Consider the following 12,211-nt stretch of genomic DNA (forward strand, 5'->3'; position numbering starts at 1 on the left):
GGTTAATGAATCTCATATTTGTGGTGGAGCATGGATTGCAAGAGATCAATACATTACCTGAGCAATGGGGGATCTCAGTTTCATGTTTTCTCTTTCAAATAGACAAGTAATAGTCCTCTTATGTTTGTTATGAGCATTTGTAAGTTGTTACAAGCTGCAATGCTATGTTTCTGCATAAACAATTCATTGATTTTTAATAAAATTTTAGACCGCAAGAAAATAAATCCAAAATCAATACAATAAAATTAGAATGTGTTAGCTCTGACAAATCAGCTTTAACATTAAAACAGCTGTTAACACCTCGATTAAAATCAGTAGTCTATCAAATAAAAACAATTAATACAGATCAGTTTTTTTTTTTGCGTTTAATCAATTGCTCGATTTCTTTTCTTCCGTCGCTGTGATACCAATCTTCTTCTTCGGTGCCTTTAAACCATCGACCGACTGTGCTGCTGATCCTAGCCATGGCTCTCTCTACCAATTTGAGCAGATCTGACGCTGATGTTTACCCCATCGATGGTTGATCGGTTGTGGTGGATTTCTTCTTATTCGATCCACCAGAATCTATTTATCAGATCCGGCGATGATGGGTTTCTTCTTCTTCTATTTTACGTTCCACATCATTTTTTCTCTCCTCAGATTCATAAGCGTAAAGCCCTAAAAATCAATACTTTTTTCTTCACCCTCTGCGATTTCTGAAACCGAACATTGATAGATATAATTCGATGAGGAAGAAGCTCCCAACATATCCAGTGACTACTCGCCTTTAAGGCTATGGGGGACTACTGACGGGAAACGCCGCACCCAAACCCATCTTGAAGCTCGCAGTTTAGGTTCGTGAATTGGTCCGTGATGGCTGAAACCGCCGCCATGTATGTAAGCTCGATGATTAAGGAAGTACGGCGGAGCAAATGATGTGTAGGTTGTGTGGAAGCTGAAAGGTGGGTCTGCTGCAACTCAAATCGTATCTTAATTCTCTAATTTTTCCGGACACCTTTGAGCCACCACCGTGACCTCGGTCTCGAAATCTGTCGTTGAACCTTAGCTTCTCTCAACCCAAAACCCTTGGTTTTCCAACGAATGGGTTCACTCCCATGTTTGATCACATCCATGGTATGTCTTTTGCCTCTTTTCATGTAACCACCTTTATATTTTTTCAGTTTACCTCCAAATTTCTTAAAAGTTCCCAAGTAAGATAATTTGTGGATTATTTGAAGTTAGAATTGCGAGAGCCAGAAAAATTGTCCATGTAGAGTGCGAGATGAGAGTTTTAATTCACATTGCATTGCTTCTCAGAAAATGGCATTCAAGGCTTTTGGGTCACTCATAAAGGAAAATAAATAAAAAGTTAATTTCTGATTTTAGTTGAAAGCTCTCTCCTTCTCTTTGTTAGTTTTATGATTGAGTTCGGTCGTATTATTTTACATACTTAAATAAATTAGTGTCTTCGTAATTATGCGAAGATGTGTGTTTAACGGATGTAAGAGTTAGTGAGTTGTGTTGTTTTAAGTTGTCAGTTTTAATTAGTTGTGAATGGTTACGACCGTAACACATGTATATAAGCGTGTGTGATGTTGTAATAAGGTAACAAGTTTCAGATATATAAAAGAGTCTCTATTTTACTTCTTGTTTCTCCAAGAGACGACGTCTCTTACTCTGTTTTGTTCTTTCTCTTCTCAATATTCTAACACTCCTATTTTGTATAAATGCCTTTTCCATAGCAGAATTATCTAGGCAAGATTTGCGATGCATCCTTTCTTTAATGTCTTGTAAAGGTTAAACTTCTACATCTCTCATATTTCCCAATGAATTGCTTCTTCTTTAGCTACTCTACTTGCTTCTTCATTCTTCAACCTCGTGGGGTTTTCCAGGTTCATTGCACTGATACTGGACCTGATTACTCCCTCCCGTGGGCCATGGCAGAAGCAAAGACAATTTACTAACACTATAAGGCAATTTTTTTTAATGACAAATTCCACTTTTCTTGCTTACAAGTTGTTTCATGAGTCATTCCCATCTTCTATAATTGAACTGCTTTTATGATTAGAGATGGAAAGCACTTGAAAATGTCAATTGTGTGGAACATGATACATATGTTTACTTTTCTTCTTGGATTCTATTTGTATTTGCCATGATCAATTCCTCTCTTCTCATCTTGTTAAGAGATCACTTTTTGATAAGCTTAAGTTAAAGAGATAAGAGAAACGAAAAAGATAGAAAATAATGTATGTAGCTAAGGTTTTGTAAATGTGATACTAACTTACATATTTCTCTATATACGTGTGAGTTTAAGATTTTCTACTTTAAATTAGTAGCATGTGCTTCTATTCATCAATACGATGACCCTAGCTGCGAGGATTTAATTTGTTTATCTATTTGATTAGTTCAACTAAACATGTACTTATCTAAAACAATTGAAGATGATTTCTCTCTCACTTGTGGTGCACAGGTTTTATTTAAGAATGTGGATGGACTGTGACATAGTTTTGCTTTCGGTAGAAATCAAGGATACTAAGAAAGGAGCTAAACCAATGCGGCTGAACCATTTACCCCACATTTAGTTTTTCACCTCATTAGATAATTATGTATATTTTAGCCTTCGTAGTTTTCTCCAAATGTAGTTCTCTTCAAATATTTAAAGACCACATTTGACAATGAAGATTAGAATTGAACAAATTATTACTGTCTTGTCCCTTGGTGTCTAATGTAATAAAAGAGAAGCTATATGCTTCTGAGACTGTCCACATAGGATTTTAAACAATCTATCGGAATTTGATATGTCAGCGTTAGAATTTTGGTAAAACTAAAATTTACTTAATTAAAATTTTTCCTTAATATATGTAATTATAAAAAGAAAAGCCATAAATATTTTTGTAAATGTTCCCAATTTTAGAATGCCTAATTATTTCCTATGATTATATGTTAATATGGTTTTTAGGTTATATAAGTAAATTATAAATAGACATCTAATTAATTAACATTTTCGAAATTGTACAAAAGAAAAAAAAATACCATTTTACGAATATTATTAAGATAACATATATTTTACTTATATAACCTAAGAACCATATTAACATATAATCATAGGAAATTAGAAGAAAAAAATTATTAAGATAACATATATTTTCTTACGCAAAAATAAAGGTAATTTTACGAATATTGGTTGTGATAATGGTCCGTCGTATCTTTCAAAAATATAAATTTCTTCTTTCATGTGTTGATGGAAATTGTAAAAAGAAAGAATTATTCAGATGTTATCCAAAAGTTGGTTTATTTCTTATATCTATACATTTTTTAAAAATTGCTCAGATATTTAGTGCTTTGGGTGTAATTAAAATTTATCCCTTGGGTTTATTTTTCCGATTTTGATTAGAAAAATAATAAAAAAATATACATCAGCAAATTAAAATACACATCATCTTCCATAATCCACGTCACTAGATAGTTTTTTTTTTGTTTTAGAATCGACAGTTTCTTCTTTATATCAAAAGAGAGGGAAACTGAAAGGTTTTTATTGTTCACAACCCGAAAAAAAAAACTCTCTCTCGCTCGTCGCCGAACCCTAATTCCACCGACGATACTCTGTCTTTCTCTACTCTCTCGCCGTCATCTCTCGCTCTCTCTCTTTTCGTCGTCGCTGTCTTCGTTTACGTCTAAGCCATCCTCGTTTTTGAGTTCCGGTATGTGACGGCTGAGTTATAGTATTTACGGGAAAATAAAAGGTCTTGTCGATTCATATGAAGGCTGAGTTATAATGCTTTGTCGCTGAGTTATCACAAGAAATAATCTGAAAGCAAATGACTCATTTATACGACTTGACGGCTGAGTTATAGTATTTACGGGAAAACGAAAGGTCTCGTCGATTCATATGACGGGTGAGTTATAATGCTTTGTGGCTGAGTTATCACAATAAATAATCTGAAAGCAGAAAACGAAAGGTCTCGTCGATTAATATGAAGGTTGAGTTATTACACAAAATAAAACAAATGTATTACAACAATACTACATCCGACAAGTTCTCACATTGTGCCCAACTTGTTTACATCGCGAACATGAGTGTTGCTTAAGTACATATTTGTGTTTCTTTACCCAATTACCGGAAATAACAATTAGCAGAACTGGATCCATGAAATAAAATGAAGAAGAATGAGAAAATTAATAAGAATGAGTGTAATTAAGAAGTTAAGAATGAGGAGAAAAACAAGGGGAAGAACAATGTGAAGAACACTTTTTAACCAGTTCAAGAACAAGAGTCGAAGGAACGACGTTACGTATTTCCAGAGAAGATGATGACATTGAATGCTGACATGGATGATGCGTCCGAAGTGGCAAGTCAGCCACCAAACGAATATGTAAATCAGTCTAATTAAATCAGCCATCAAACAAGATTATAACTCAGCCGCAACATGAATACTATTGCAGTAGTTAAAAAGCAAAAAAATGGCTGCTAAATTCAGCCGCTTAATCAACTGAAAATTTGTAACTCAGTCATATCGTTTAATAATCGTTTAACAAGTCAGCCGTAACTGAATGATATTCTAGTAATTAATCGTTTGCTACTAAGTCAGCCGTAAAATGACCAAGTTGTCTGATAAGTCAGCTTATCACGGCTGAGCTATAGTGTTTAACCATAAATCATTTGTAACGACATCTCATAAGTCAGCCGTTGTTCATAACCCAGCCAGCCGGAAAAGTTAATTCAGCCGTGTCGTAGTGATAACTCAGCCAAAATTTTGACAACTCAACCAACGGGTGAAAACTCAGCCTTAAGGACGGCTGAGATATGGCATAACTCAGCTAGATTTCATTAACTCAGTCGTAACGCTTGGCTGATTTATGCTCTAAGTCAGCCGTTCGCTCTTACTCAAATGTTTTTTCCAAAAATCAGCCCCAACATATCATAACTCAGCCGTCATTACCTCTGTAAAAGCGTTACAGCTGAGTTATTTAATACACGTCAGCGATTTCTGACATGGCGTCTGACGTAGCAATGACATTATTGTAATTACGTTTTTCCTGTAACATAAAACAAGAGCACGCTGAGTATTTTGAAAATATCCAAAATATCCTAGTAAGAAAAAAAAGATTTGTTGGTTCTGATAATATTAACTAATTTGGAGTACATCTGAGTAGATCTCCCTTGTAAATAATGTAAAACCCCAAAACATGAACGCCTCTTAGTTTCTTATAAATACTTAGTGTTTTATTCACAATACGATTATAACTACCTATCGTTTCTTTTTGGTTCGTGCCAACTTTTTTGTTTAAATATACATACTAATTTGTTATTAGTATTTAATCATAGGTTGTGTGGAAGCACCGTTGTGAAGCGATGCACGAAATTTAGATGTCGTTTCAACCACCGATGTCGAGAAGATTTATCTGCATGAACCAAGAGCACAAACTGATCAACGGTTTGTTCCAAGAACGAGAAGCAATAATCAAGAAGCTAATAGATGACTAAAACTAAGCCCGAGAGATTTTGGAAGAGTACAAGATGTACGGAGGGACAGAGAAGAGAATGCAAGAGAGCGCTAAAGATGTTGCATCGAGGGAATCTGCGATTGTAAATCTGGAAAAGACGGTAGAGAGACTATGTAATGAAGTAGAGATGAAAAGAGAGGAGATAGAGAGCTTGATGGAGAAGATGAGTAACATCAGGGTTAAACTTCGTTGTCTAACCACAAACTGAGAGTAATAGAACAAGTGCTTACGGAGAAAGAAGGAGAGTTGAAGAGAATATAAGTTAAGAATTTAGAGAAACAATAGTTGTAGGAGGAGTTGACACATCAGTTAAAATGTGTAACCAAAAAAATTATAACAATTTATACAGATATCTCTAATTTTATCAACATGTCAATATTCACAATTCCAAGAAAATTAAAAACCCTATAGAAAAAGGTAACGAATGATCGATCATATGTTTTCCGGTTCTCATTCTCTTTCAGTGACTTATATTTTTCATGAACAAATCCTCTGTTTTGTATTGTGACTTTAAAATTTGGGATTATATATTAAGTGTAAGGTTGATTTCGGCGGAATAGTTCCTAGCGTATTGAGCTTCGATTCAGAGTGTATCCTGGTTTTTTAAGAGAAAACAAGTGTGGTTGGGTTGTCTTTGCTTAATAATTTGTATCTGATGGTTGTAATCCATGCAAGTTTAATCACTATGTTAGTATTTGATGCTTGTCCTCCATATAATAAAATATAAATTTATTTTGCGTCTTTAAGGTTTGTAAGGTGAGTTCTTCTTATATAAAAACATAATGATGAGATTTGACTACCTTTTTGTGTTTTTTTTTTAAATCTTTTTGTTTGTGTGTTTTGCAGTTCCAACTTCGCTCTTCGATTGTATTTATACATTCTTTTGTTGATGAGAAGGTAAGCAAAGTAAACTTAATGATGTATATTCTAATTCGTATATATAACTGCATATCTCTTATGCTAATGTCAATTTGATGTAAACGAGTGGTAAAGAGAAGTGTCACTCTTGTATACCATTCGTTGTTCTGTTCAGTGCTTCTAAATGGATTAGGCTTAACAATAGTGGCTTTGCTTAATATGTGGTAGAGAGAAGTGTCACTCGTGTACACCATTCACTGTTCTGTTTGGTGCTTCTAAATGGATTAAGCTTAACAATATTGGCTTTGCTTAATGTGTTGTTTGATACTCTTAAGTATTGATTTTGTGTTTAAATACTATTTTCTTTGGCCAAATTAAAAATGCTTTTTTCTAAATTATAATTAGTTGATGACTGAAATAGATTCTTTAGATTATTTACTTTACAATATTTTGGTAGAACAAACATGGCAGAATCTCACACATAAAATTTTTCAAAATAATTTCTTTAAGATTTCAGTGTCCTTCCTATGCTTATTGATTCATCCTTTGCAAGTTTACTGCAATTCATTCTTTGGTACGTCTTTCTACTCACAACTCCTTATGGCAAGATCAAACAGTTCAAAATCGAATTTCTTCTCTCAGGAAACCAGAATAATCGTTCATGGAGTTGCTCACGTCCTTAGGAAGTTATACTCTGTTTTCTTCTTGCTTAGGTCTTCTGTACTTATTTTTGTTTTCATTAGTTTGTCAAATTAGAGTAAAAACAAGGATGTCGTAGATGTAAACATGGTTTATCCCCTAATATATTTTACATTTATTCCAAAAAAAAAAAAGCAAAGTAAATTGCACTATATTATAAATTGAAATCAGAATAGACAACTCACCATAATTTAGATGGATTTTTGGTTTCTAAAGACAACTCACAATTGATGCCTTCTTGGTTTTACACGGTAGTTATTTTTTGTAAGTTGAGAGGAATAGTTTTGGAAGAAAAAAATGGGTTTGTTTTAAGTCAAAATCTCCGTATGCATAAGAGAAGGAAGATGAAAGTGTGAATATTAGTACTGACGCGGTGGAGAACGGAGGAGCATAAACCTGATTCCCTGAGTGGAACACTAACGTTGAGTACTTCATTAAGAAGGTACATTTTTGTTCTCTTTTTGTCATTTAGAAAATATTGTTGAGTCAAAATGATTTCATGTATATACAATTTCATCATTTTAAATTTTTATATGAAGGTGAAAATCTGTTTATGATTTATTTGTGTTTGATTGTGGTACTTAAAAGGTTTTGTTTGGATTAGTAAAGCTTTAAAAAATAAAAATAAATTTAATAACTTCGCTGCATCCTAGCCAAGGTTTATATTTGAAAATTTGGTATATAAGTTTGTCACAAACTAACTTATGGACATTTTTTAAAGTCCGTTTAACTTGATATATATAGAGTGCTATTTTACAGCCAATGATTATTTTCTGGTATAACTTGCTATATATATAAATTTTTGTTAGAAAATAACTTATCGATAAATTATGTAGACAATATATCGTTATTATATCAGAGACTTAAATTTCATGCAAGTAATGAATCTGGTTGGAATTGTTTTGTCATCTAGGTGTTGAAATCTTTAAAAATGGATCTTGGAGATAGAAATATATGAATGAATTTTTCAATCTAAAAATATGAGTATAAGTAAAATTACTAAAATGAGCAAATGCAAAATACTAAATTTTTAAAACATTTAAAAATTTAACTAATCATACTTACGTGAAACAAAATGAACTTAAAAATCTATCCCACAGCATAGCGCGTACTAGTAATCTATAAAGAATTTAGTTTTGGGTCCGGTTTAATAAACCGGTTATTAGAAACGGTGCATTTAAAGTCGCCACGACGAAAGAAGGGCACAAGAAGAAAGGGGTTTTAGAGCTTTGTGAGAGTTATCATGGCTCGTCGTCACAAACCAAACACGCCGCCGGCAAAACAACGATTTTCCGGCGCCGAGAGTCACAAAACAAAGACCCCGCCTCCTGTTACTAAGAAACAGTTCACCGCCGGCGAGAGATCAGCTCTCTACGCCAGAAGAGAAGCAGCTAATGTACTCCGGTCAGTTCTCCGCGGTGACGCCGAGCGCAGAGCCGTTGCTTCCATCAAATCACTCGTCTTCAGCCCTTCCGTTCGCAACAAACGCGCCACTTTCGCTCTTGTTTGCGAAACTCTCAAGCGTATGTTTAAAAATTCATAGTTTTCAAATTTGATTTTTTTGGGATTGAGGAGAGATGTGAAGTAGTTTTGTTTGTGTATGCAGATCTTAGTGTGATTAAAGATGTTCTTGAAATTGCTAATGTATTGAATAGCAAATGGAAGGTATGTGTTTGTATGTGTTCATCTTAATTTGCTAAAGACATTGCTTTGTTCCATTTACCTTAAAATGCTTGAGTTTTGTTTTGTTTGTAGAGACAAGAGCCATTGGTATACATTATTTGCTATGATATCCTTTTTGGCAAGGTAATAGTATTAGCTCTCAACTCAATTTTGTGTAATATGATTTAATGTTTTGGTTATAGCTCAATGGAGTTTTTTTTTTCATTTGTAGGATACTCCATCAATTGGTGATGCTGAGAAGTTTCTTATGCGGCGTAAAGATGCTTTATTGTCGGGTTTAGCTACGCTTTTAGTGAGGAAGAAAGTTAAAAGCGTAGAGCAGTTGTTGGGTGTTTCTCAGCTTAATGGTATTCTGATACCCTCATTATAAATGTGTTTTTTTTGGCGCTTTTGAGTATGTTATTGTATCTTGAATTTGAAATTGGATGCAGGTCATATAAAACCACGTTATGCTCGTGTAAATACACTTAAGATGGATGTAGACTCCGCAGTGCAGGAGTTGGAGAAACACTATACGGTATATTCTAAGTTTTTAATTAACCTTGAAGAATACTGGTACGCTAGTTCTCACAGAGTGAGTTTTAAGTTTTAACATTGTAAGAAAGGTATTAGACTCAGTGATAGTGGGAGGGACCTCTAATTCAAGACCATGGGAATTTTCTCCCATCTTTGTTTTAGTAAACTTAAAATCTTGGATGTGTGTAGTGTGAACTGTTCTTTTCTATGATTTCGCAATCTCTCTTAGTTTCCAGATTTCATTTAAACACCTTTTTTTTCTTTTCACTATGAAATCAGGTGCAAAAGGATGAGACAGTTCCTGACTTGTTGGTGTTGCCCCCTGGCAGCGATTTGCATGCTCATCAATTGGTTGCGAATGGGCGTATATTTTTGCAGGTAAATGGTCAATGATCTTTGTGAGTTCTATTTATGTGTGTATAATTTTACTGAGATTTTTTCCTTTCAACGATAGGGGAAAGCAAGTTCGATGGTAGCAGCAGCACTGCAGCCAGAAGCAGGATGGGAGGTAGGCCACAGCTCTTACATTCATTTTTCCAGTTGGCAATAAAATGTTGCATTTGGTGCTTGTCATGGTGATTGTGGAATCCATTAAAGTTATCTTGTCTGCCTAGTTATGGTGCTTTATTTTTCCTCTTTTGTCAAGGTTCTTGATGCCTGTTCAGCTCCAGGAAACAAAACTATTCATCTTGCTGCTCTTATGGAAGGACAAGGAAAAATCATAGCATGCGAGCTAAATGAAGAACGAGTAAAGCGTTTGGAACAAACTATAAAGCTATCTGGTGCTTCCAGTATCCTTCTCTGCCATTCTTTCACATATAACCCTATTAGGTTTTAGCTTCTCTGCTTCTGTTTGATAGTTTAGTCCCCAAGTGCGTTGTATCACATGAAATTGGAGGGTATTGGATAAATGCTTTCAGATCATGTCTGTCCACTACTGCTTTTCTTAACCCTGAGTTGTAGATATCGAAGTTTGTCATGGTGACTTTTTGGGCCTAAATCCAAAAGATTCATCTTTTGCAAAGGTATGCATTACTTGGACTCTGATGTGGCTGTCAATTTTTCATTTTGTTATTTGAAAAGTTTGCACACCAATGTTTTGGGTAATTTCTTTATAAAAATCCTTGAGATAGCTGCAATTATATGTCCAAGTCCAGTTTGTTAATTTTCTTTTGTTGTGATAATCTACCCTGAAGAGTCACTCTTTGCACAAAAGCAGGTGTAGTCATTTAAGTTGTTGTTCCTCATGCTTGCATGTGGCTGACTATTGCAGGTTCGAGCTATATTGTTGGATCCTTCCTGCTCTGGCTCTGGCACCATTACAGATCGTTTGGACCATCTCCTTCCTTCTCATGCATCAGGTATTAATTGATCTTCTCTGTGTGTATGTGTTATGTTACGTAGCGACTGAACCTTTGAGACACATTTCCATGTAGATAACATGAACTATGACACCATGAGACTGCACAAGCTCGCTGGTTTCCAGAAGAAGGCTCTTGCCCATGCACTCTCCTGTGAGTTTACATACTTGTCTCGTGTTGGCTTAAAGCAAAACGAGGGTTTTACTTGGCTTTCGAAATTCCCTCCATGAATGCATAAACCATATGGACACTAATAGAAGCTTACTGTACTATATAAATTAATGAGAACTAAAGAATTGTATGTTCAATTAGTACTCAACCTATGCGTACACTGTAGTTCCACAGGTTGAGAGAGTAGTATACAGCACATGCTCCATCCACCAAATAGAAAACGAAGATGTGGTCTCATCTGTTTTATCTCTGGCTTCATCTTTGGGCTTCAAACTCGCTACCCCCGTTTCCTCAGTGGCAGCGTCGTGGTCTCCCTGTATTTTCAGGATGTAAGTAGTTTCTCTTACCATCTGGTTTCACCTGATTGACTCTGTTTCTAACACATTGATCATGTTGGCTTTGGCTTGCAGCGGAACATTTACTCAGGATGGATCCGGTTGAGGACAAAGAAGGGTTCTTCATCGCTTTATTTGTCAAGACAAACAAACTCGATAACCAAAAATCGTTTGAACTTCCCGAAAGAAGAGAGTGTGGACAGAGACGCAATGAAAGAACCATGCAGTTACATCCTTATCTTGGTCCCAAAATGTTCAGAGCTTGGAGTAATATGTTGCACAGGCGCAGGAGTAGACTCGCATTAAGTACTAGCTTGGAAGACTAGGTTACTATTATTACGTAATTGTTGTTGTTGAATTTTGTTTCGGCCTTTGATCTTCATGTTGTCATCAAAATTTTGCTAGGGCATGAAAGGAACATCTGCAAGGGTATAATCAGAAATCTTAACCTTTCTTTTTTTCACGTTACAATACACAAGTGTACTAATCAGAAATCTTTTTTTCACCTTAAATCATTAAATGTTGTGAACTAAGACACAATATGAAAAGCAAAAGTCATTGTGACTAAAACCACAACATTATTATTAAGATTACAGTTTCATACGTTGCATACTCATCACGAGAGAATCGACAAAGACTAGAGCATCTTTGCACCGGAAAGAACACTTGGGGCAAAACGGTCGAGATATATGGTTTGTTAGATACCACTTGGAACTCACCGCTAGATAAATTAAAACTATGTCCTGGCTTCATGTAAGGTGGATTACCGAGTACACGGTCGATATGATGGGTCGAACCACATTTGTCACATGAGTAGAACCACTTGTTTGGATCAGTTGGTTTTTCACATATTTCTCACCAATACTCACCGTAGTGAACACACAGTTTCGAACGATCTAACAATAAGAATAATATATAAAAATAGCATTGGGTCATAGGGATTGTTGATTTAATAAATAATTGTAAAGTAAAAAAAAACTATTAAGTACTAGTCTAGAGCTTAGATCATAGATTTAGACTAATCCTATTTCAAAACATTATCCACTTTACTTATCATTTAAAAGCTAAAACCACTAAATTTGCTTGCAATCTAGACTATTTCTT

At 34.9% G+C, this 12,211-nt stretch overlaps 1 protein-coding gene across 1 annotated transcript; it reads left to right on the forward strand.

Moving 5' to 3' along the window:
- Window positions 1-8,193: 8,193 nt before the first annotated feature.
- On the forward strand, window positions 8,194-11,578 carry LOC104706942 (25S rRNA (cytosine-C(5))-methyltransferase NSUN5). The gene is given in 14 exon segments (XM_010423189.3): window positions 8,194-8,564; window positions 8,648-8,706; window positions 8,797-8,847; window positions 8,936-9,071; window positions 9,156-9,241; window positions 9,520-9,618; window positions 9,695-9,748; window positions 9,887-10,031; window positions 10,204-10,265; window positions 10,514-10,601; window positions 10,677-10,754; window positions 10,939-11,054; window positions 11,056-11,101; window positions 11,183-11,578. Coding segments are annotated over 14 exon segments (1,551 nt in total). The 5' UTR covers window positions 8,194-8,284; the 3' UTR covers window positions 11,434-11,578.
- The last annotated feature ends 633 nt before the right edge of the window (window positions 11,579-12,211 follow it).

The sequence above is a fragment of the Camelina sativa genome, chromosome 8 (genome assembly GCF_030686135.1).
Source record: "Camelina sativa cultivar CO46 ecotype springtype chromosome 8, ASM3068613v1".
In the NCBI taxonomy this organism is placed as follows: domain Eukaryota; kingdom Viridiplantae; phylum Streptophyta; class Magnoliopsida; order Brassicales; family Brassicaceae; genus Camelina; species Camelina sativa.